At 38.8% G+C, this 26,647-nt stretch overlaps 1 protein-coding gene across 3 annotated transcripts in view; it reads left to right on the forward strand.

Moving 5' to 3' along the window:
* Window positions 1-13,168, forward strand: part of LOC120425560 (FERM domain-containing protein 8) — a 151,561-nt gene extending 138,393 nt beyond the window's left edge. For all 3 annotated transcript variants that reach the window (XM_039590119.2, XM_039590118.2, XM_039590120.2), the window contains exons 5-10: window positions 2,233-2,579; window positions 2,637-2,798; window positions 2,861-3,049; window positions 9,547-9,676; window positions 9,735-10,044; window positions 10,101-13,168. In XM_039590119.2, the coding sequence (XP_039446053.1) occupies window positions 2,233-2,579; window positions 2,637-2,798; window positions 2,861-3,049; window positions 9,547-9,676; window positions 9,735-10,044; window positions 10,101-10,231 (1,269 nt within the window). In that variant the 3' untranslated portion in view covers window positions 10,232-13,168. The remainder of the gene's footprint in view (window positions 1-2,232; window positions 2,580-2,636; window positions 2,799-2,860; window positions 3,050-9,546; window positions 9,677-9,734; window positions 10,045-10,100) is intronic.
* The last annotated feature ends 13,479 nt before the right edge of the window (window positions 13,169-26,647 follow it).

Genomic DNA, 26,647 nt, shown 5'->3' on the forward strand with positions numbered 1-26,647 from the left:
CACCGTCCGGCACACGCGGTTCACTTGTACCACGGTTTTGCTTGGCTTGGTGCGCTGGAACGATGAACCAAAATATTGCGCGTATTCCCGTAAAAGACACGCGGCATACCAGCCTCGAAACAACGCGTCGCACTTTCGGCAAATGCGCGCTGTCAAATCCCATACTGCGCGTTTTGTTTTTGTTCATCTTCTTCTTCGAATTGCATGGCATTGTTGCCGGGTATGTTTTTTATTGCACCAAAAGTGCAAAAAATCGCTGGCAACAGTGTCTGCGGCACATTCTGAAATGCCGCGCGGCGTGTACCTTTGAAAGAAACGGACAATACCAACACACAAAAGGGCTCGTACCGAAGCAAAAAAAACAAAACCGCGGTGTGCGTTGTCACTGGCGCATGGGAAGCTTGCTATAATCGCGTTTGTCATAAACGCTTGTTTGATTACAAACTTACAAACACATTGTACGATTGAAAATATTCTTTTGGTGAAAATTGCGTTTTTTATTTCTTTTGGAAATCATATCATTTATAATACATTGCTTTCATCATAAGACTTTCTTTTGTGCTGACGTTATAAATAAACAAAGTCGATGTTATGAATTGAAAAAAGTTCTACCATTGTTATATTCTTTAGTAAGAAAGGCTCTATCTCACCCCAGGTGGGATTAAATCGGGTTTTTTTGTTAATTTGCAGGATTAATTTTTAGATTGTAACAATGTTCTACAAAGTTGTAGAGCAGAAAATTGCAAAAATGTTGATATGTGAACTTTAGGGGTTTGCTTATAAACGTCACGAGTAATAGCGATTTTACGAAAAAAAGTTTTGAAAAAGTTACTTTTTGCGTTTCTCTTTGTTTCGTCGTCCGTGTTTGTCGCGATCAACGACGACCAACTTTTTCGAATCTTTTTTTTCTTAAAATCGCGATAACTCGTGACGTTTATAGGCAAACCCCTTATGTTTATAAATCTTTTTTTTTTGTAATTGTCTGCTCTACAACTTTGTAGAACATTGCTACACTCTATAAAATAACCCTGCAAAGTTAGAAAATACACGAAATTATAACATGAAAAATTTTGTTCTAAATGAAAAAATGACCTTTCTGGGTCAATGTAGATTCGAAAAGTACCTTAAATTTCCCTTTAAATGACATGTTCCAAAATATTTTACAATCGAGTAACGGAAAATGGCAGAGTATTACAATTTTTTTTAGTTTTTTTTTTGCGATGAAAAATATGTTTTTTCGGAATTTTGAGTACGCCATCAAATCGGGCGTTCAATTTTACATAAAAGTCCCTTAGGCACTAAATTTCTATCTCATTACCGTTTCAGGCTGCAAATTATTGAAAAACACCTCTTTTTTAGCATGTTCAAAAATTGAAGGGGTCGTACTGCCCCTCCGTCACGAGATATCGAAAAACGGACCTCGGATTCGTGATCAGGGACAAAAGTTACCCCTAAGGACAAAGTTTCACGCAAATCGAAGAGGGGACGGGGCAAATGCTGTGTGAGTTGGCGGAGAATTACTTATTTACGTGATATTCAGAAAAAAATAAAGTCTCAATGATATTGCAGAATTGATAACCATAATAAAATAAATGTCTCAATGTTCTTGAATAACATTTGAACGGAAGTATTTAGCATTTTTATAAGATAGTTTTTAATTATTCCACCATTTTTACAGATTTTTAAATTTTCATTTTCATTTTTATGTTTTTGTTATGAAACATTTATATTTTTAATCCGGAAAAACCGTGACAAAATAAGAAAAATCCCAGGAATTCAGTTCCGTTAACATACCCTTATATTTTGCAAGTGTTTCGCATCATTCTTGATATTCTTTTTTTTATTTTACTATAAACCATATTTTTTTGTATGAATGATTAAGCATCAACAATTCTTTAATTTGATTCTAAATAAATTTGATAAAAAACTTATTCCAAAATCATTTATAGAAGTTATGTTAGAAAAGCGGTTGACAAGTTTTGCACTATTGACTTCGAACGAGGGAATGAACTGGGCAAATTCCCCGAAACAAAGACAGTTAGGTCAAGATTTTCTCAGAAATTCCAGTGGGGGGGATTCACTTGATGCTATGGCACGTGGTGATAATGGGTCGCACTGTGAAATTCGAAGAAGTCAATTGATTATGTCGTTAGCAGGAGCTTCAACTAACCTAGATTGACATTTTAGATTTCCATGAAATTTTCTAATAATTTAACGCTTCCTCCCTTTCAGGTGATACCGACGGTGGTCTACCTGATGTCCCGCATCGCTGTACATATGGAGATCGAGGGAACCGCACAATGCCCGGCCCAGGTCATGCTGGCCGCGGCACTCGGCTGTGAAGAGCTAGGAATTACGAATAAGCTGCTGGCGCAGTCCGTGTTCGGGCTGTGGATGACCAGTCCGCTGCTGGAGGTTCAGCTGAAACCGCACCACCGGCCGTACGCGGTGCGGGTCGCGTGGTCCAAGCTGCTGGACAAACACAGCCACGGGAACGAGCTGGAGAAGCTGTCCGATGAACCGATGACCATGCTCCGGAGGAATGTGTTCTTTTCCAAGCGGGACGAGGAGAAGATCAAGTGGGAGATTTGAGAATTCTTGAAAAGATCGAATCTTAATCAATTGTGTCTTTTCAGGGACCCCCGGATACTCGAACTCCTGTACGAGGAAGCTCGCCACAATGTCCTCCTGGGGCGGTACGTGATGGAATCGTCCCACTCTATCATGCTCGGCGGGATTCAGGCCCGGATAGAACTGGGTCCGTACAACTCCCACACGCACTCCACTAGTTATTTTAGGTAAGACTGCCTTCTTCAATGCTTCTTCAACGTGTGTCATCATCAAACTTCGTTTCTTGTAGAGAGAACCAATTCCGCTTCCTGCCGGCGCACGTGGCCAAAAGCTCGAGCTGGTCCTGGCTGCCAATCAGCCGGCGGACGTCGGCCGAGGTAAGACTGCTAGAACAATTCAAACGGGTGCCGACGACGGCCACGACCAAGAAGCTGATGCGGAAGTACCTCGAGTTTTGCTGGGCGCTGCCGTTCTACGGGTGAGTTTGCTGGTTTTCAGATGGTTGAATATATATTTGCACTATTTTGTGTACGATTGAGTTGGAATAACTTGCTACTATTTTTTTCGAAAATTTATAATATTCCCAAGCATTTTTCTGTATCCAAAACATCGTTTTAAGCAACTATTCTAACTTTCTTGCTTGTGTTATATATAGTTCTTAATTGATTTTAAATTGTTTTTATTAGCATTTATCTTGTTCAGTTTTTTTATGTAATATTTACAAACTCTAGTCTTTATTTATTGTCTATCAGCTGTTTTTGCATAATTTCCCAGTCACTATTTACATTTTTTAAGTGCTTATCCTGTCATTTTCGAGCTACGAAACGGCCTACTTTTTTCTACCAAAAATAATCGAATGGAAAATTAATACCATTCAATACCAGTGCTGAAAAGTTTTAGTTTTCAACACTTAAATTGAGCTGAAAAAGTTGCACTAATATGGACAAGAAACAGTTTTCAATATTTTTTGTTTTGAACGTTAATTTATCAACATTTCAACATTTCAACATTTCAACATCAATTCCACAACATCAACATTCAATTCCATTCAAAAAGCATTTTTCGAAATTGCAAAAAAATGTTGTAAGCAACTCCTTGCAAAACTAGTTTTTTCAGCACTCGTCGTATTTATCCAACGAGGTAAACCTCGTTGGTACGAAACGAAGTTGACTTTATAGCTGTCGGCCACCATTGCTAGTACCAACCACTAGTGTCTTCCTTTTTATCTACAAGGACTTCGCCGCCCTGGGCTCCTAAGTGTATGAAAGTATGGCACGGAGCGACGGCGCCGAATACCCATTAGGGTGTAATATCAAAATCGATTTTCCAGCACAGCAATTTTTTAGTTCCTTTTGGGGTCCTAAACAACTCCCCAAAGTTTGGGAACGATTGGTTTAGTCCTCACTTTGCGCAAAGCGATTCAATTTTCCATATAAATTTGTATGGAAAAAACCATTTTTTTGGATTTTGATATTTATAAAATCCACGTTTCACACTGTACTAAAACCGGATTCATATTCGGATGCTCTGGAAGGTGCTCTACAACTTTCCCGAAGAGAGTATGGTGCTAGCTTGTCCCTGAAAGAAGATATAGCGTCCTCAAAACTCGTCTAAAACGTGATTTTCGAGCAAAAAACACGTTTTAGACGAGTTTTGAACACGCTGTATCTTTTTATAGGAGCAAGTTAGCACCATACTCTCTTCGGGAAAGTTGTAGAGCACCTTCCAGAGCATCCGAATATGAATCCGGTTTTAGTACAGTGTGAAACGTGGATTTTATAAATATTTAAATCCCAAAAAATGTTTTTCCCATACAAATTTATATGGAGAATTGAATCGCTTTGCGCAAAGTGAGGACTTAACCAATCGATTCCAAACTTTGGGGAGTTGTTTAGGACCCCAAAAGGAACTGAAAAATTGCTGTGCTCGCTAAATTTGGACAACTTTATTTTTTTCCATACAACCGTATTACACCCTAATACCCATATTTACACAAAGAATTTTAGAGCGCCCACCGCGGGATTCGAACCGGCGACCTCTGGATTGTGAGTCCAGTGCGCGGTCCGATTGATCCACACGGGCGGGATCGTTGGTACGACTCGTGCTAAAAAAAATTTCTTTGCAACATGTTGCATAATCTACTACGGTAGAGCAGTTCTCTCAGATTTCGGTCATTCGATTTTTTTGTATTTTTTAATCCGACTGAAACTTTTTTGGTGCCTTCGGTATGCCCAAAGAAGCCATTTTGCATCATTAGTTTGTCCATATAATTTTCCATACAAATTTGGCAGCTGGCCATACAAAAATGATGTATGAAAATTCAAAAATCTGTATCTTTTGAAAGAATTTTTTGATCGATTTGGTATCTTCGGCAAAGTTGTAGGTATGGATATGGACTACACTGAAAAAAAATGATACACGGTAAAATTTTTTTGGTGATTTTTTATTTAACTTTTTGTCACTAAAACTTGATTTGCAAAAAAAAACACCATTTTTAATTTTTTTTATTTTTTTATATGTTTTAGAGGACATCAAATGCCAACTTTTCAGAAATTTCCAGGTTGTGCAAAAAATCTTTGAGCGAGTTATGAATTTTTGAATCAATACTGATTTTTTCAAAAAATCGAAATATTGGTCGCAAAATTTTTTCAACTTCATTTTTCGATGTAAAATCAAATTTGAAATCAAAAAGTACTTAAGTGAAATTTTGATTAAATGCAACGTTGTCAAGTTATAGTTATTTTTAGGTAACTTTTTGGAAAATAGTCGCAGTTATTCATTTTTTTAAATTAGTGCCCATGTTTGCCCACTATTGAAAAAAAGAATATTTTTGAATACCTGAAAATATTTTCTATATTTTGCTTTTTTGAACTTTGTTGATACGACCCTTAGTTTGCCAAGCAAAGGTTTAAAAACAGGAAAATTTATGTTTTCTAAGTCTCACCCAAACAATCCACAATTTTCTAATGTCGATATCTCAGCAACCAATGGTCCGATTTTCAATGTTAAAATATGAAACATTCATGAAATTTTCGGATCTTTTCGAAAACAATATTTTATTTTATTTTAAATCAAGAGTAACATTTCAAAAGGGCAAAATATTCAAAATTACGCTCTTTTGAAATGTTAGTCTCGAATCAAAAAAATTGAAAAAAAAAATTCGAAAAGATCGGAAAATTTCACGAATGTTTCATATTTTGACATTGTAAATCGGACCATTAGTTGCTGAGATATCGACCTTAGAAAATTGTGGATTGTTTGGGTGAGACTTAGAAAACATAAATTTTCCTGTTTTTTAATCTTTGCATGGCAATATCTCAGTAGCTAAGGGTCGTATCAACAAAGTTCAAAAAAGCAAAATATAGAGAATTTCAGCTTTTCAAAAATATTTTTTTCAAGGTGGGCAAACATGGGCACCAATTTAAAAAAATAAATAACTGCGAATATTTTCAAAAAAGTTACCCAAAAATGCCTATAACTTGAAAACGGTGCACTTTATTAAAATTTCACTAGGGTACTTTTTGATTGCAAATTCGATTTTACATCGAAAAATGAAGTTGAAAAAATTTTGTTGGCTTTTTATGTCCTCTAAAACATATCAAAAAATAAAAAAATAAAAAAAAAGTTTTTTTTTGTAAATCAAGTTTTAGTGACAAAAAGTGAAATTGAAAATCACCAAAAAAAATTTTACCGTAAATCATTTTTTTCCAGTGTAGTCCATATCCATACCTACAACTTTGCCGAAGACACCAAATCGATCAGAAAATTCCTTCAGAAGATACAGATTTTTAAAATTTCACATATCATTTTTGTATGGACAGCTGCCAAATTTGTATGGAAAATTATATGGACAAACTAATGATGCAAAATGGCTTCTTTGGGCATACCGAAGGCACCAAAAAAGTTTCAGCCGGATTAAAAAATACAAAAAATAAAATTAAAGAAAAAAGACCGATTTTTAATTTTTATTAAAATTTTGAAGTTTTTTCAAAAAAAATAATTTGTTTTGATCCCTGATTTTTCAGGCCGACTTTGAAAGGGGGGGGGGGGGGGTTGGGAGGGAGGTACGTCAACTTTCAAAAATATTTGAAACGGCCTAAATAAAACATCAATTTTTTTTGTGCAACATACTTGAACTGCCCCTTTGTTTGTTTTTATTCAAATTAAAAAAAATATTTTCAAATTCTTTAAAAATATTATTTTTAAATGAATAATCTTTCAAAATGTAAAAAAAAACTGCTCATAAAAAAAATAATAAAAAAACCCGATTTAATATCACCAAAGGTGAAATAGAGCATTTTTTACAAAATGATGAAACTCGGACAGACATTTTGGTGCAATTAATTTTGCGGAAACATAACGATACCACCACATACCACCCAGTGAGAATTTGACCTAAAGTTTCGAATATTTTGAACCTCGAATGCCATTTTTTTTTTAATTCAGAGGTATATTATGGGTCGCAAGATAGTTTTATTTAATTAAGAAAAACATATTGGATTGACATTATTAGAAAAAAATAAAAGGTACTCAGTCTCAATGTTAGTCTATGATTAACTTAAAAAAATATGTATCGCTATTGCACTTTGTCGATCTATTATGAGAAGCCAGAAAAAATACTTTCACGCGCAGCGTAAAACGCGCAAGCGTAAATGTGCTGGCGTTTATGCTTCAACTTGACGACTTGTCGATCTTTCGAGCGAGAACGAGAACGAGCCGGGACTTCGAATTGGATGTTCAGTATATGATTCTGTATAAAACCAAAAAAATAATCGGAAAAAATATGTTAAGAATAAGCCGTAAAACACTTATATGGCTTTATCTCTGGAAATATTTTTTTGAAAACCTTCAAATTTTGGGCCCAAGCAGTTTATGGCGCATGTTTTCGAATGGTTTTTTGTTTGAAACTGAATTCTTTTAATTTGATAATGTTATCTGTAAAATAGTCCAAAAAATACCTCTAAAAATGGCTTTGATCACATTTGCTGGTCGAAAATTTTGAATCGAGAAATAAAATGTTCGTCTCCGACCCCACGGCTACAAATCTGAAACATAAAAAATTTGGGTTTTACGCGTGGTATTCCAATGATGGAAGACACAAATTTTTAAGAGCGGATACAGACATTGCTCAAGTATTTCAGAAAAAGAGCTCCCAAAAATCTGGCTTTGAGTTCCGGGTTTCGGGCCAAAATTCAATCGAAAAACCGCATCAAAAACTTCAAATTAGTAAAAGGATTTTTGTCTGGGACGATTCTCCGCCGTGCACGATTTTTTTAAGATTTCTGAGAAAAGCGTTTTTCCTAAAGCAAACCTTAAACCTTTCTTTTGTAAGAAAGGCAAAAAATGTTTTTAGTATGCCAAAAAATGCAAAAAATATTTTAAAATTAAAAACTAAAGCTTCGAATTGTTCACAGATCTGTTCATGTTCAAAAGAATGCAAAAACTCTCAGAAATTTTGCTATCATTATCTTCATTTTTGTGGGCAAGAATAATTCACTTATTCCTTTCAAATGAGGCCGATGCAAATATTTTTTAAAGTTTATTTTCCCTCGGATTTGACCGAAGTCGAGGTGGGGCAATTTTTTTAAAATAAAATAATAGTTGAAATTACAAGCCACAATTTCATCGGTTCCATGAAAAAACCATTGGAAAATGCATTATACACCCGTACAGTTGATATGCAAGCATTAGATTTCAAAAAAATATAAATTAGACGAAAACAAAATTATCAGCGGAAAAACTTTTTGAATCGAAACTTCTTGTGTAATTATGTTTAAAACTCATAAATGAATGATATAAATAATGTCCATGCTATTTATGCACGTAATCCAAGTGAAATCAATCATTCTTATGTTGATTTGTGGACTAAAACATTTAAATTATTTAGCACAGGGGTGACCGAATATGCCCCGCGAGGTTTTTGTGGCCCGCGGACCCATTTTTAAAGATCATGTAAAATGGCCCTTTGACTCAGTGATATTATAATTCTTAAAAATTAGGGCACAAATTCCTTTGTTGACATATCTACCTTATTGCACGTTTCAATATGATTGAAAATTGTAATTTCGTCAAAGTTTTCATGAAACATTTTTGGAGTTATAAAACCTTCAAATTTGACAAAAACTTATAAAAATATTTGTACCAGCCTTATTTAGGTAATGAAAGCTAGACTTCCTACAGCAGCCTTTGAGAACGCATCAATTTAAAAATAACCTATTTGTTTTCAAAGAATTGCGTTTGTTTGAAAGAATGCAAAAACTACAGGAAAAAGTATAATTTTCAAAGAACTGGTCTTGTTGAAAAGAATGAAAAAACCCCAAAAATAATAAAATCATCTTGAAAATAGTCCAAGGAACTGACCATTTTTAAAAGAATGCAAGTTTTAGAGACAGGCCTGCCCAACCTTTTTGGCTGAATTTTCACATTTTTCGGTGCACCAAATGGAAGAGGTTGAAAAACAATCAAAATCGGTCCAAACTCACAATGTTACTCACAGGGCTTCTTGTCCAAGGTTCAAATGATAGCAACACATTTTTTGTTTCATAAAATTTTGTGTTTGGTAATTTTTACGGTCTTTCGAAAACAGGTCTTATTTATTTCCCTATAATTGGCCCATTTTTGTTTACATTTCGCTCTGTAACTTTGTTTGTGCTGAACCAAATTTTGATGAACTTAGGGGAGATGTTAGTATACAGTCTAAATGAACACCTGCAACTTGAAGCACCATGAAGAGTTGTGTCAGTTCCGAGATGTTTGAGTTCAAAGTTTTGGTGCTCTGGAGTAACCATGGGCGGGAGAGGGTTAAGATCATAAATTGGTTGAAAAATTGTTTTTGGCGATTTTTTAGATAGAAGCCCGCCTAGATCCGGGATTGGGTTGTAGAGGGTTAATCATTATTTAAATTATTTTATAATGTTTAACAATATTAAAACAATATGGTTATAATAAAAACAATATAATTATTTTATTCTCCAGTGCCGCCTACTTCCACGGCCAGGTCGAGCAGCCGGTTCGCGGCCTGATGAGCTTAATGCAGCAGAAGGACCTGCCGGTGCTGATAGCGGTCAACGAGCGGGGCATTTATGTGATAGACCAAATCGAATGCGTAAGTATTTGTTCAAAAGTCTAGACATAACTCACAATTCTCCCTCCCACACCCTCAGACCCTGCTGCTGGGCCTCAAGTACGACGAGCTGTCGTGGGACTACGCCAAGCCGAGCAACGTCAACGATCCGGAGTGTTTGCCGTGCATCTTCCTGCAGTTCGGGGCCGTCGAGAACGGGATCGCCGCCACCAAGCTGATGCAGATTTTCACCCGCCAGGCCGCCATGGTGGACGCCTTAATCACGCACTTTATCGAGCAGGCCAAGCGGCGGAAAGAAAGTGGCGGCGGCGTGGGAGCGGGCGAGGTGCCGGACGTGCCCATCGTGGGGGTCGTCGGCGTGGGCGGCGGCGGCGAGAATCCGTACGAAGGTGGGTTTCGGCAAATTTTGAGTTTCGTTTAGATTTGAGACATTTTTTCCTTGCAGCGGAACCGAACCCAATCCAGAACAACGGCGTCGGAGTGCTGAGCAACAAGCTGTCCCGGCTGACGTTGGCCACGTTCGACGACGAGGGCCGCTGCATTGGCCAGACGGGGTCACTGGCGATTAGTTATTAACATTTAATTCTCGTCTAAGGATGGATGCGGATGAGTGTGAAAGCAAAAAAAAACAAACTCTTTTGAATCTGGTCTGAATGGAAAATTAGCGGAAATGTGTGTAAGAAGATAGTACTAGAATAGGATAAATCCAAAATGTAAGTAAACAAAGGAGGTAAACCAATAAGAATAACAAAAAAACAGTGAATGGAAAATCTGTGTAGGAAACAAAAAAAACGATGTGTTTGTGTCTGTACAAGAGATGTGGTAGCGCTAAGGAAAGGAAGAGATTGTGGTTTGAAGGGGTCATTAACTGGTTAGAGGTACAAGTTGTCGCCGGGACTCGCAGTGTAGGGGTAAGCGTGGTTGCCTCTCACCCAGTTAGCCTGGTTTCGATCCCAGAAGGTCCCGGTGGCATTTTTCGAGACGAGATTTGTCTGATCACGCCTTCCGTCGGACGGGGAAGTAAATGTTGACCCCGGTCTAACCTAGAGGGTTAGGTCGATAGCTCAGTCCAGGTGTAGGAGTCATTTCCCTGGGTCCTGCTTCGGTGGAGTCGCTGATAGGCAGTTGGACTAACAATCCAAAGGTCATCAGTTCGCATCCCGGGGTGGATGGAAGCTAAGGTGTAAAAAGAGGTTTGCAATTGCCTCAACAATCAAGCCTTCGAACCACCTAGTTTCGAGTATCTCGCAATCGAGAACGCCAAGGCAATGCTGTAGACCGAATAATTTATTTTTTATGTGTGATCATAATCAGCTTGAGACTACAAGCCAGCTGTGTCAGCGTAAACATTGCTGAATGGAGTAAGGACGTGGAAAAAATTGCTATCAAGTGAACTACATCCGGGCAGACGGTAATAACCAAATTCATGCCATTTCAATAACAAATACTGTTAAAATAACAGAAAGTGTTATGGAACAACAATTTTTGCATGAGAGTTTAATAACAGTTTATGTTATCATAACAAAATTTGTTATTTGTCTGATATTGGTTGAAAGCCAAAACAACTTTGGAATAACATTTTTTGTTATGGAAGAATATCGTCAACTGTTATTGGGATGATCGGATTAGTTGTTAAAATAACAAAAATTAATAACAAAGATTTGTTCGAAGAATAACTAAAAATGTTATTAGTCTGTTAATACAATAACAAAAAAATCATAACGACGAATAACAAATCTTGTTATAAATAACATGAAATATTATTGGCCAAGTATTTTCAAGTGTAAAAAAATGTTATTCACAAGTTATTTCCGTCTGCTCGGGCATTTATTAAAGTCTTGTTAAATGACATACTTGTGGAGATTTCTATTAACAATATTTAGACTATTTTTAAACAATATAATGTTTCTAGATTGTGCAAACCACACAGCTGAAAAAGAAGTAATCCAGCTGCGTGTAAAAGGCGTGGGTGTAAAATGAATATTGCATTATTTTATGCAATTTTATGTGATTTTACACCCTGAAATATTTAGCCCATCAGTATGGGAAACCTACTTGACCGAAATGTCAAGCTCATATATGCGTTTATCCTTACAGCTTTTCATCGGTCTGATGGCCGAGTGGGTTAAGGCGCCAGTCCTTACTGATAGTGCTGGATATGATTTTTTATTCATAATTTTTTGAATTTTTTTTTAATCAAGACTAAAATTTCAAAAGGGCGTAAAGTGAAAAGTCTTTCGAAATTGTACCCCTAACCAGTCAGGCAGTGTTAAGAGATGGATTTGAAACATCAAAGGAAATGCAGCGGAAAAGAAAAAGTGCAATCCAAAGATTGAAGCAAGTAAAAACAAACTAAATTAAAGCTAACTCTCTCGGGAAGCAGACGCGAAACCTAGCTGCCTCCGAGAAAGAAAAACAAAAAAAAAAACTTCCTTAGACCTTTAAAACACTCAAAAAAAATCTGCCATTTATCTCCTCACACACACACACACCTCCTGACTAGCAAAATCTATACGCTCCCGAATAAGCAAATGTAACGAAATGTACTTAAGGTAGTGTAAACAAAAATAAAACGATGGTGGTTTTGCTCCGAATCTCAACACTCGTCGTCGCAGCGCTGTTGACGTTCACCGTGATATATTGTGCGAGCAGCCCCACTTTTTTCCGTAATTTGTTACAACAACAACAACAAACAAAAAAAGAAGAGAAGAAACTGAACAGAAATGTAAGCAAAATCAATACGAATTTACCTTGTAAATACACACACACACAGAAGGAGAGGAAAACTCAGTCGATTTGAATCAACACACACACACACACACACACACACACACACACACACACACACACACACACACACACTTCTTTTTAGGGTAAAATTATGCGGCGCCGGGCAAGTAATGGAACGACAACCCTAGAACAAAAACAAACAAACCTTGTACTCTAAATAGTTAAATATTACACCAACAAACATTTATGCAAGTAAAGTTTAAGACACGCAGACACACACAGACGTACACTCAATCACTTGTATAAATTAAATATATTTAAAACAAAATAGTGAACCCACGCGTTTCCTTGTAAAACAAAACTCTGAAAGTGAAGCAGCAGGAAGAAAGAGAAAGAAAGAGAACACACAAACACTTAACACACGTACACAAATCGTCTCACACAAAGCAGGAAGGAGGGAAAAGGGAAGGAATGTAAGTAAGTACAGAAAGTAAGGAATTTATTAGTAAACAGTGGTGAACGTGGACAAAGTGGAACAGTAGAACACGAGAAAAGGGAGAGAAAAAGAGCAGCAGCAGAGAAGGGAGGCAAATACAAACCAGTGGTCAAATAATTTTGATAAGTTCAATTTAATAAAGCAAACAAAAAAAAAAACATATACCAAGAGAATATGTAAATCTACCTTATATATACCGGATAAGATAAATATATATTTAGATATTTTATACCGAGAAAAAGAAATCCGAAGTAAAAGAAAACAAGAGAGCATCCAGAAAAAACAAAAATAAGTCAAACCTTCACACGGACAGAGAAACCAACAAAACAGGAGAACACTAACAGAATAACAACAGCGGAAACATGAACAAAAACAACAGACAATTCGAAAAAAAAACACATTCAAACACTCTCATCACACACACACACTCACATGAACGGCAAACGATATCAATAACGTAAGCTAAGTTAGTATGAGCAGTACGAGAGAAGCAGCAGGACAGAGGACGAAAGGAATGGAAGAAAGAGAAAGAGAGAGAAGATGGCTGCTTTGTGAGAGATTGAGAGAAAAAAAAAATCGGATGAAAAAAAAAACCACGTGACGAGAATGGAACGCGAATGTGGGACACGAGAAAACAATGATTAATTTTGAATAAAAAACGTATCTGTAATTTGAGTGTTGGTGTGTGTTTTACTGACTTTGAGAAAATTAAAATATGCACACGATTTTTTCCGGACTGATCCGGAAGATTGTAAAAATGGTGGTTTTTGTAAGAAAACCCGTCTTGCTATACATTTTTAAAAAGGTATTAAAAAGACCTTTCCAACGAGCCCAAAACGTTGAAGATCTGACAACCCTATCAATAGTTATAATTACTTAAGTGTTATTTATACACTTTTTAGAGGCCGGATCTCAAATATTTTGATGAAAACGTTGTCCGGATCTACCATGCGACCTATCGTTGGATGGCTAATCAAGAGATCTTTCCAAAGAGTCCTAAAGAATCAAAATCTGACAACACAATCAAAAGTTATAAGTACTTTAGTGTTTTAATTCACTTTTTTGAGGCCGGATCTCAGATATTTTGTTCAAGTAAGTGTTATTTATACATTTTTAAGGCTCACTCTACAACCAACAATCATTATCTTTTGCCTTAATGCAACTTTTTCTGATCACTTTTTTGATTTTTGTTAACTGTTTTCCCCTTTTTGCCTTCCTCACCTTAATGAAGAACGGCTATAAAATCACTCAAAAAACGAACTTCTTAATTTGACCTAGAATCAAATTCTGAGCTCACGCTAGTTAGCATCCAAACCCAGCATCCAAATTTCGAAAACCGCTACCTAGCATCCAAATCCAGCATCCAAATTTCTAAAACCGCTAGCTAGCATCCAGATCCAGCATCCAAGTTTAAAGTACTTAAAAAAGTTGTTTTAAGTTACTATTTAGCTCAGAACAGTCAAAATATTGAATTCTGAGACGAAAACCACATTAATAAATCTTTTCAAAAATATTTAAAAAAAAAACCGGATGCTGGCATGTTTTCTTAACGTAATTCATCAACCAATGTTTATGAACTCATTTTTGGGGTTTTCTGAACATATTTTAATCAAAACCACGTTGGATGCTGGGTTTATCCAATTTTATTGGGACTTGGAATATTTGATATTTGAATTTCTCAATATTTGGCTAATTTAAAATTTTCAATCTTGGATGCTGGCATGTTTTCTGAACGTAATTCATCAACCAATGTTTCTAAACTCATTTTTGGGGTTCTCTGAACATATTTCAATCAAAACCTTGTTGGATGCTGGGTTTATCCAATTTTATTGGGACTTGGAATATTTGATATTTGAATTTCTCAATATTTGGCTAATTTATTATTTTAAATCCTGGATGCTGGCATGTTTTCTTAACGTAATTCACCAACTAATGTTTCTAAACTCATTTTTGGGGTTCTCTGAACATATTTGAATCAAAACCAAGTTGGATGCTGGGTTTATCCAATTTTATTGGGACTTGGAATATTTGATATTTGAATTTCTCAATATTTGGCTAATTTAATATTTTAAATCCTGGATGCTGGCATGTTTCCTTAACGTAATTCATCAACCAATGTTTCTAAACTCATTTTTGGGGTTCTCTGAACATATTTGAATCAAAACCACGTTCGATGCTGGGTTTATCCAATTTTATTGGGACTTGGAATATTTGATATTTGAATTTCTCAATATTTGGCTAATTTATTATTTTAAATCCTGAATGCTGGCATGTTTTCTGAACGTAATTCATCAACCAATGTTTCTAAACTCATTTTTGGGGTTTTCTGAACATATTTTAATCAAAACCACGTTGGATGCTGGGTTTATCCAATTTTATTGGGACTTGGAATATTTGATATTTGAATTTCTCAATATTTGGCTAATTTAAAATTTTCAATCTTGGATGCTGGCATGTTTTCTGAACGTAATTCATCAACCAATGTTTCTAAACTCATTTTTGGGGTTCTCTGAACATATTTCAATCAAAACCACGTTGGATGCTGGGTTTTTTCCAAATTTATTGGGACTTTGAATATTTGATATTTGAATTTCTCAATATTTGGCTAATTTAAAATTTTCAATCTTGGATGCTGGCATGTTTTCTGAACGTAATTCATCAACCAATGATTCTAAACTCATTTTTGGTGTTCTCTGAACATATTTCAATCAAAACCACGTTGGATGCTGGGTTTATCCAATTTTATTGGGACTTGGAATATTTGATATTTGAATTTCTCAATATTTGGCTAATTTAAAATTTTCAATCTTGGATGCTGGCATGTTTTCTGAACGTAATTCATCAACCAATGTTTCTAAACTCATTTTTGGTGTTCTCTGAACATATTTGAATCAAAACCACGTTGGATGCTGGGTTTTTTCCAAATTTATTGGGACTTGGAATATTTGATATTTGAATTTCTCAATATTTGGCTAATTTAAAATTTTCAATCTTGGATGCTGGCATGTTTTCTGAACGTAATTCATCAACCAATGTTTCTAAACTCATTTTTGGTGTTCTCTGAACATATTTCAATCAAAACCACGTTGGATGCTGGGTTTATCCAATTTTATTGGGACTTGGAATATTTGATATTTGAATTTCTCAATATTTGGCTAATTTAATATTTTAAATCCTGGATGCCGGCATGTTTTCTTAACGTAATTCACCAACTAATGTTTCCAAACTCATTTTTGGGGTTCTCTGAACATATTTGAATCAAAACCAAGTTGGATGCTGGGTTTATCCAATTTTATTGGGACTTGGAATATTTGATATTTGAATTTCTCAATATTTGGCTAATTTAATATTTTAAATCCTGGATGCTGGCATGTTTTCTTAACGTAATTTACCAACTAATGTTTCCAAACTCATTTTTGGGGTTCTTTGAACATATTTGAATCAAAACCAAGTTGGATGCTGGGTTTATCCAATTTTATTGGGACTTGGAATATTTGATATTTGAATTTCTCAATATTTTGGCTAATTAAATATTTTAAATCCTGGATGCTGGCATGTTTTCTTAACGTAATTCATCAACCAATGTTTCTAAACTCATTTTTGGGGTTCTCTGAACCTATTTGAATCAAAACCAAGTTTGATGCTGGGTTTATCCAATGTTATTGGGACTTGGAATATTTGATATTTGAATTTCTCAATATTTGGCTAATTTAATATTTTAAATCCTGGATGCTGGCATGTTTTCTGAACGTAATTCACCAACTAATGTTTCCAAACTCATTTTTTGGGTTCTCTGAACATATTTGAATCAAAACCAAGTTGGATGCTGGGTTTATCCAATTTTATTGGGACTTGGAATATTTGATATTTGAATTTCTCAATATTTGGCTAATTTAATATTTTAAATCCTGGATGCTGGCATGTTTTCTTAACGTAATTCACCAACTAATGTTTCCAAACTCATTTTTGGGGTTCTCTGAACATATTTGAATCAAAACCAAGTTGGATGCTGGGTTTATCCAATTTTATTGGGACTTGGAATATTTGATATTTGAATTTCTCAATATTTGGCTAATTTAATATTTTAAATCCTGGATGCTGGCATGTTTTCTTAACGTAATTCACCAACTAATGTTTCCAAACTCATTTTTGGGGTTCTCTGAACATATTTGAATCAAAACCAAGTTGGATGCTGGGTTTATCCAATTTTATTGGGACTTGGAATATTTGATATTTGAATTTCTCAATATTTGGCTAATTTAATATTTTAAATCCTGGATGCTGGCATGTTTTCTTAACGTAATCCACCAACTAATGTTTCTAAACTCATTTTTGGGGTTCTCTGAACATATTTGAATCAAAACCACGTTGGATGTTGGGTTTATCCAATTTTGTTGGGACTTGGAATATTTGTTGAATTACGTTAAGAAAACATGCCAGCATCCAGGATTTAAAATATTAAATTAGCCAAATATTGAGAAATTCAAATATCAAATATTCCAAGTCATTCGAGCAACAGTCGTGCTCACAGTTAGACGTGTTTTCAATTCGTTCCCGGATTAATTTCGTTCTTTTTCACTCAACAAAGCGCTTTTTGTTCTACTGGACAATGCTATCGGTGCCCGCTTCTCGCTGCGGCTAAAGTGTGCCAAAATCGTATCTAACCTCAACCGGAACACGTGTTTTACAACCATGTCGGAATTCAAGGTCAGAGTTCACACTCTGAAGTTCGCCTTCGGACAAGGCTCTCAGGAACCGTCGGATGCTGAAATGTTCGGGTTCTGCCGGGATTGGCAGATGCCACCGAACGAAATTTACTCGATCCATCGAGACACCCAGGCAAAGGCAATCTTTGTGAAGTTCAAAAGCGAGCGCCAGATGAAGGCCGTCAAGGACAAGCTCCAGCCGGTGATGAACTTCAATTACAGCAACGGAACATCCATCAATGTGTTGATGTCGGAGGCGGACGAGACATTCAAATATGTCCGCATCTTCAATCTACCTCCAGAGATTGAGGACAAGGAGATTCACCAGGTTCTGTCGGTGTATGGCGTTGTTCGCCAGCAGATCCGCGAGCGCTACCACGAGGACACGGGCTTCCCGGTTTTCTCGACCGTGCGCGGAGCATACATGGAAATTACCAAGGAACTACCAGCGCAAATCCGCGTGAGACATTTCCAGGCTCGCGTATATTACGACGGACTGGTGAACAAATGTTTCATCTGCAAAAGCACAGAGCACGTGAAGGCAAACTGTCCCCGGAAGTTTGCTAAGCCATCGGATGGGAACGGGAAGAGCTTTAGCTCGGTCTTGGCTGGAACGAACCTTCTCCCTGCCTTCGCTAAAGGTGATGGTGCTCCGCCCATGATTATGACGCTGCTGCAATCTAATCGGAACCAGCAACTTGTCAGCGACACGATGGACGTCGGGGTGCCTGGAACAGAACCGACTTTGGTACAGCTGACACCGCCGCCATCGTCGCCCGCGCCGGCTCAACCATCACTGCCGATCTCGCCGGCTCAACCATCACTGCCGATCAGTCCACCAGTGCCCATGGGGCCCCCTCAAGCGCCAGTGTTGCCGGAAGGTTCAGCACGCAAACCTCGGAACAAGTTCCGCAGAGGTACCGAAGGGAAAGGAGAAGCAATCCCGCAAGTTCCAGCCGGTGGCAGCGTAACCCTGGTGCAGAAGTTACGATCACGGAGTAGGAGTGAGCGGAGGCCACATGACAACGCCGGACAGGATCAGGCCGGCAAGGGCCGATCTGCTTCCAGATCGGATCAACAGGAAGTCACCGCTGAGAGCGACGCAGATTTCGTAGAAGTGCTACCGTAAGTAACTATTCAAAATGACGTTTTCGAAGAAGGTTGGTACGATCAATTTGAATGCCATCCAAACAAAAGTTAACAAGCAACTTCTTAATGATTTTGTACACTTGAATGATCTTGATATTGTATTCTGTCAGGAGGTTCATTTTGAGGATTTTAGTTTTATTTCGTCCCACAAAGCTTTTGTTAATATTAGTTGCCAGAACAAAGGAACTGCCATCTTGATCCGTAAAAATCAAGATTTTAGAAATTTGATCTATGATCCGAGCGGCAGGATCGTGTCTATTGTATGCAATGACGTCAACTACGTCAATGTATACGCTCATTCTGGGTCTGACAAGCGCAAAGAAAGAGATGATTTGTTCCGTAATAGTATCACGCCCCACGTGGTCAAACCCGGGTGTTCCCACACAGTAATTGGAGGTGATTTCAACTGTGTGTTGGCAAAAAAGGACAGCCGAAATAGCTCGGCTAACATCGGAGCTGGTCTTAAGGACATGGTGAGCGCGCTGCAGTTGAAGGACGCTGGCCAAGAAAAGGGTTGCACCGGTTTCACCTTTCACCGATGCGATTCAGCATCAAGGTTAGATCGCTTCTACGTGTCACGAGATTTCCTCGATACGATACTTGAGGTGAAGAATGTAGCTGTTGCCTTCTCCGATCATCATGCCGTTGTTTTGAAGTTCGAGGTCGACCCACAACACCTGTGTAGGCGTGGAAGAGGGTACTGGAAGCTAAACCCAGCTTTCCTGAAGGACGACAGCATTAGCAACCGATTTTTGGTGGAGTACGAAGGGCTTAGAGCTAGACCAGTGCATTTGATGAATAGGAGTATTTGGTGGAATCATGTTGTGAAGAAGAAGATCACTTGGTTTTATCAAGAACAAAGTCGTTTGTTTAACCGCCGTATCAGCTCAGCTAAAAGTACTCAGTACCAGAAGTTGAATGAATTGGCAGTCGATCTAGGTAATGGTTTGGATGTTCGGGCAGAAATCGCCATCGTGAAATCACGGCTCATGGAAATGGAGTGTCAACGTTTGCAGTACCTCGGGAACAAACTTTCTGGGACGTCGCTGATCGAGAATGAGAAGATGAACATCTTCCACGTCTCCAACCAGGTCCACCGGTTCAGCGCGTCTTCGTCTTTCAAATTGCTGGATAACGGAGCTCTAACCGATGACCAGGATCGATTGAAGGCCATCATTCAAGGATTTTACTCGAACTGTTTCATGAACGATCCATTGCAGGCGGATGAAGGTGTTGTTGCTGAGGCTTTAGGAAGTGTGAGCAAGACTCTGTCCGTAGAACAAGCCAACCAGATGCTGCGACCGATCAGCGAAGATGAGTTGAAATCAACTTCGCTGGCTGCAGCAAAGAAAAAGTCTCCGGGGCCGGATGGACTTTCGTATGAGTTTTATCTGACTCATTTCGATATTGTTAAGGAGGACCTGCTGAAGCTTTTCAACGGGTATTTGGATGGATCTTTGAAGCCTCCAAAAGAGTTCTCGGCTGGAATTATAACATTGATTCCAAAAGAAGCGGATGCGGCATCGCTGGACAAGTATCGCCCTATTTCAATGCTGAACACAGACTACAAGTTGTTTACCAAAATATTGGCCAACAGGTTGCATGCAGTACTTGGTGATTTGTTGGGAGAGGGACAATCTGCATGTCTGCAAAGCGGATCTTGTGCAGAAAACTTGAAAAAGCTGCGGAAAGTTATGCTCAGGACAGCTGAGTCCAAACGGTTTAAAGCATTTCTCCTGAGTACAGATTTGGAAAAGGCGTTCGATAAGGTGAACCACAAGTTTCTATGGCGAATTATGGACAAGTTTGGAATCCCGCAGGCTTTCATTGACTGCATCAAGAATTTGTATGAACCGGCTACATCCAGAGTAATATTCAACGGGTTTATGACAAAGGAAATCGTTATTGGCAGCTCTGTCCGTCAGGGTTGCCCGCTCAGTATGGCACTTTTTGTACTATACATTGAGCCCCTGATCCGGCGAATCGCTGAAAACGTCCAGGGCGTTCTAATGGACAACCAGTTCATTAGAGTTATCGCGTACGCAGACGATTTGGCGATCCTAGTCAGGAATGACGCTGAATTTGATTTGGTCCTCCAAATTGTCAATTCCTACGCTTTATCTTCCTGTGTTAAGCTGAACAAACAGAAATCTTGCTTCCTTCGGCTGAATGGAGCAAAATGTGGACCTCAGCAGTTTCGAGAAGTTACACAGTTGAAAATCCTTGGAGTGATGTTTACAGAGCGCTGGAAAGACATCGTCAATATCAACTATGCCAAGCTGGTTAGGGATATTAAGTTTCGAATCAGTCTACATAGGGTTCGACAGTTGAATTTGTTGGAAAGGACATGGCTGCTGAACGTGTTTATTCTATCCAAGTTGTGGTACGTGTGTCAGGTATTCCCCCCGAACAACAAGCATCTTGCTGAGATTCGAAAAGCTGTTGGCGCCTTTCTATGGCAGAGTCAGGTGTTCAAGTGCGAGAGGAATCAGTTGTACCTGGACCTAGGAAAAGGAGGCGTGTGTTTAGTAGACCATGAAGCCAAAGCGAAGGCACTGTTTCAGAAAAACGTGCTGTATGGAAAAGATGGCGAGGAGAAAAAGGATCTGTCGCTGCTGAAGTTTGGCAAGAAAGACGTGTTGGGACGAAACACCAAGGACTGGCTGGTGGAAGCTGAAGAGCTGGGGAGTAGCTACACCTTAAACACGGTGCGACTACTCTATTGCTATCATGTGGATCAACGAAGAACTGTGCCTAAGATCGAAGAAAAGCTGACCGACCTGGACTGGGAGAATCTGTGGAACAATCTGAGCCACAATTTTCTCACAAGTGATAGCCGAAGCACTTTGTTCCTGTTGTACAACGATCTGCTGTTGAACAAGGACAAACTGTACGAGTACAAGATAGGACGAGTTGCGGACAACATTTGTGAAATCTGTGGGAAAAAGGACAACAACTTCCACCGGCTCAGGGAATGCGACGCATCGCAGGACGTGTGGAAATGGCTGAAAGATACCGTAGCAAATCGTTTAAAAATCAATTGCGCAGACCCAGAAGACATTCTTGCTTGGAAAATACAAACCAATGACCAAAAGCAAAAAGCTGCTTTGTGGCTAGTTAGTTTTGCAGTTTCCTTTGTGTTAAAGAAATTTCCAAAAGGTAGCCTATTTGAATTAAAGAAAAGTATCAGTACAATTAGATGGAATAACAAACTTTGGTTCAAAGCCCAATTCGGAAAATGGCTCTATGTATGCTGAAGTTGCACCCAACTGAGATTCCACCACTGTCGCGCCCGGAGGACCCGGGGCCCCCCTGACCATACGTCTTGTCCGAGTGGAACAGGGACAACCCTCCGGCTCCTCCGGGGCGCCTGGATGAATCATCATGAGTGTGCACGATTGTGCCGAAACCTCGGGGCCCCCCTGACCACATGTCTGGTCCGAGTGGAACAGGGACTACCCCCCGGGCTCTTTCGGACCGGGACTTGGAAAGAGAAAGGAATTGGGACTTAAATGCTTAGTTGTAGACGTAGGGTCGAGAATAGCTATAGGTATACAATGTACGACTGTTGTTAAATAAACTACCTGAAAAAAAAAAAAATAAATAAATAAAAAAAAAAGTCCTTATAAATTTGGAAAAAACCCAGCATCCAACGTGGTTTTGATTCAAATATGTTCAGAGAACCCCAAAAATGAGTTTAGAAACATTGTTTGATGAATTACGTTCAGAAAACATGCCAGCATCCAGGATTAAAAATATTAAATTAGCCAAATATTGAGAAATTCAAATATCAAATATTCCAAGTCCCAATAAAATTGGATAAACCCAGCATCCAACGTGGTTTTGATTCAAATATGTTCAGAGAACCCCAAAAATGAGTTTAGAAACATTGGTTGATGAATTACGTTAAGAAAACATGCCAGCATCCAGGATTTAAAATAATAAATTAGCCAAACATTGAGAAATTCAAATATCAAATATTCCAAGTCCCAATAAAACTGGATAAACCCAGCATCCAACGTGGTTTTGATTCAAATATGTTCAGAGAACCCCAAAAATGAGTTTAGAAACATTGGTTGATGAATTACGTTAAGAAAACATGCCAGCATCCAGGATTTAAAATAAGAAATTAGCCAAATATTGAGAAATTCAAATATCAAATATTCCAAGTCCCAATAAAATTGGATAAACCCAGCATCCAACTTGGTTTTGATTCAAATATGTTCAGAGAACCCCAAAAATGAGTTTAGAAACATTGGTTGATGAATTACGTTAAGAAAACATGCCAGCATCCAGGATTTAAAATATTAAATTAGCCAAATATTGAGAAATTCAAATATCAAATATTCCAAGTCCCAATAAAATTGGATAAACCCAGCATCCAACTTGGTTTTGATTCAAATATGTTCAGAGAACCCCAAAAATGAGTTTAGAAACATTGGTTGATGAATTACGTTAAGAAAACATGCCAGCATCCAGGATTTAAAATATTAAATTAGCCAAATATTGAGAAGTTCAAATATCAAATATTCCAAGTCCCAATAAAATTGGATAAACCCAGCATCCAACTTGGTTTTGATTCAAATATGTTCAGAGAACCCCAAAAATGAGTTTAGAAACATTGGTTGATGAATTACGTTAAGAAAACATGCCAGCATCCAGGATTTAAAATATTAAATTAGCCAAATATTGAGAAATTCAAATATCAAATATTCCAAGTCCCAATAAAATTGGATAAACCCAGCATCCAACTTGGTTTTGATTGAAATATGTTCAGAGAACCCCAAAAATGAGTTTAGAAACATTGGTTGATGAATTACGTTCAGAAAACATGCCAGCATCCAGGATTTAAATTATTAAATTAGCCAAATATTGAGAAATTCAAATATCAAATATTCCAAGTCCCAATAAAATTGGATAAACCCAGCATCCAACTTGGTTTTGATTCAAATATGTTCAGAGAACCCCAAAAATGAGTTTAGAAACATTGGTTGATGAATTACGTTAAGAAAACATGCCAGCATCCAGGATTTAAAATATTAAATTAGCCAAATATTGAGAAATTCAAATATCAAATATTCCAAGTCCCAATAAAATTGGATTATCCCGCCAGCCTATCGAACTCCTCTATGGTTAAGTGAGATGGCTTAAGCGCCACTCCAGAAGGAGACCATCCACCTGTTTGTCGGTTTGCCCAGCCGTAGAGACCTCTCGAGGGGGGTTCAGTAATCCCGTTTCGGGACAGGGAGTTCTGTGGGGGTGTAAAACGCGTCGGAGGTACTCCGACTAGCGTACCAAGCCACTACCCAGGAAGGGTAGCTGAAAAAGAAACCGGAAACGGACTGGAGACCTCAGGGCGTGTTTCATCACCTGCGGCCTTCAACAGTTCACCTGAAACCGTTCTGCCAGAAAAATAGCCAATGGTCCAAGGGATTCGGAGCCCTGACTCCAGTAGAAAAATAAAGTAAAATAGAATAAGGAAAGAAATCTACATTTATTTAATCGGTCGCGAATCAAAACCTGAGTCGACTCTCTCGGTCACCCTAGCATAAGTATTTGTTTTATAGCTACTGTGTGTCTAGGTTAAGTGCAGCAGGAAAAACATTTGTAGTGTTTTGTGTTCGTTTATTTACAGTGAGTCATACATGTTTTCGTACGTACGATTGTGTTTGCCGGCGATCCTCCCCTCTTCCTTTCCCTGTGATCCTGTTACTTCAGTTCAGATTCTACCGTGTGTTTGTCTTCCTTCTTCTCTCTTCTTCTTCCGGTTTAGGTGTGTGTGCTATGTGCGTTTTATGTGTTCATTTTAGGCGAGTCGGTACAGTCGCGACAGACGCGGCGCCGCGCTACTAGTTGGTAAGGTTGGTAGCGGGCGAAAAGTGTGCCATGGACTTATCACTTAAGCATGCTTTTACTCACGGTTTGCTTGGCGTTCGCGGTCGACGATCACGTGGTCGTCTCGATACCTGTTCTGCTGCTGCTGGTCGACGGTTTCGGAGAAACTCGGCGGTTTGGTGGTCTTGCTGCGGACGGCGTCTACGACGTCATCACTTGCTGCTGCTGCTGTTGCTGCTCTCCGGTTAACACCGGACGGGACTCGAGCACGTGGTGGGTCGCACCTGCGAGGGAACCTCGACGACCTACGTTTGAAGATCTGCTGCTGCTGCTCGGTTGGAACGCTGGTTAGCTGGTTGTTGGTTGCCGGTTCGCGTGTCCGCCTTCGAGGCCGGACTTCTCTCCCTCTTCACTCACTCACGTGGTTTCCTAACCTTCCAGGTTAGGTTGATGGCGGTTGGCGATCGCGATGGCGGATGCTGATCGCGATGGCGGTTACTTCAAGGACGCTGCGGTGACGGTTGCTGCTGTCCTGTTACGGCGTGGCCGTACAGTTCCGCTGCCGAGCGCGGTTTGGCGAGCGCTGGCCTTCGGCGGCGTGGGCGTTGCGGCCGGATCGAAGCGGTAGCTGGTCCCCGGTAGATCGGGCCGTCTTTGACGAGCGTGGCGGTGGATGCAGAGCTGGTCATGGGGCAGATGTTAACTTGGCACTCGCACAGGTGACCACGAGGTGGTCAGCGCACTTACCAGGATTTCTGGAACGCACATGCACACGGTCTTCACACACGCACACGACACGGCACTAGATCGATCTACTAATCTCGCTAAACTAGCTAATCAGGGAAAGGACAGAGAAACACATTACACTAGAGATAACCTAAAAAGACAAACTCATGGAAACTAGAAACCTACAATTTAATCACGAGACGCGCACAATCGAGGGCCACTGGTGCCTCTTCCGCGGAACTGTTAAAAGTGAACCGTTGGGCGCGTCATCAGAACGCCGAGACTTATGAGAAGCTTCAGTTCCGAATTCCGTTCCCTCTCACGGTTACCAACCCTGGACAATAGCTTGTCATTCCCCTGGACCGCTTTACTACCTCCGCGATCTCATCACCCCCGAACCGCGAAAACGCGAAACTCTTCGCGAGATTCGTGCGACTGGCTCTCCCCGATCTCCTGTGCTGGCTCACCTCAAGAGCAGAGTTTAAACCACTCGGCCATCTGGTTGAACGGGAAGCTTTTGGGATAACTGGCGCAAAAGGTACTCGGCATTTGAGTGACCGAAGGAATGAGCAAAGGTCACTCAGCAAGAAAGCTCTACTCTGCGGCGTGTACGTTTAATACAGTTTAGGTATTTCTACTCTCCAATCATACCGACTGTACTTTTACTCCATATGTACTCGTTACAGGATAAACCCAGCATCCAACGTGGTTTTGATTAAAATATGTTCAGAAAACCCCAAAAATGAGTTTAGAAACATTGGTTGATGAATTACGTTAAGAAAACATGCCAGCATCCAGGATTTAAAATATTAAATTAGCCAAATATTGAGAAATTCAAATATCAAATATTCCAAGTCCCAATAAAATTGGATAAACCCAGCATCCAACTTGGTTTTGATTCAAATATGTTCAGAGAACCCCAAAAATGAGTTTAGAAACATTGGTTGATGAATTACGTTCAGAAAACATGCCAGCATCCAGGATTTAAATTATTAAATTAGCCAAATATTGAGAAATTCAAATATCAAATATTCCAAGTCCCAATAAAATTGGATAAACCCAGCATCCAACTTGGTTTTGATTCAAATATGTTCAGAGAACCCCAAAAATGAGTTTAGAAACATTGGTTGATGAATTACGTTAAGAAAACATGCCAGCATCCAGGATTTAAAATATTAAATTAGCCAAATATTGAGAAGTTCAAATATCAAATATTCCAAGTCCCAATAAAATTGGATAAACCCAGCATCCAACTTGGTTTTGATTCAAATATGTTCAGAGAACCCCAAAAATGAGTTTAGAAACATTGGTTGATGAATTACGTTAAGAAAACATGCCAGCATCCAGGAT

This window comes from Culex pipiens, chromosome 1 (assembly GCF_016801865.2).
Source record: "Culex pipiens pallens isolate TS chromosome 1, TS_CPP_V2, whole genome shotgun sequence".
Lineage (NCBI taxonomy): Eukaryota > Metazoa > Arthropoda > Insecta > Diptera > Culicidae > Culex > Culex pipiens.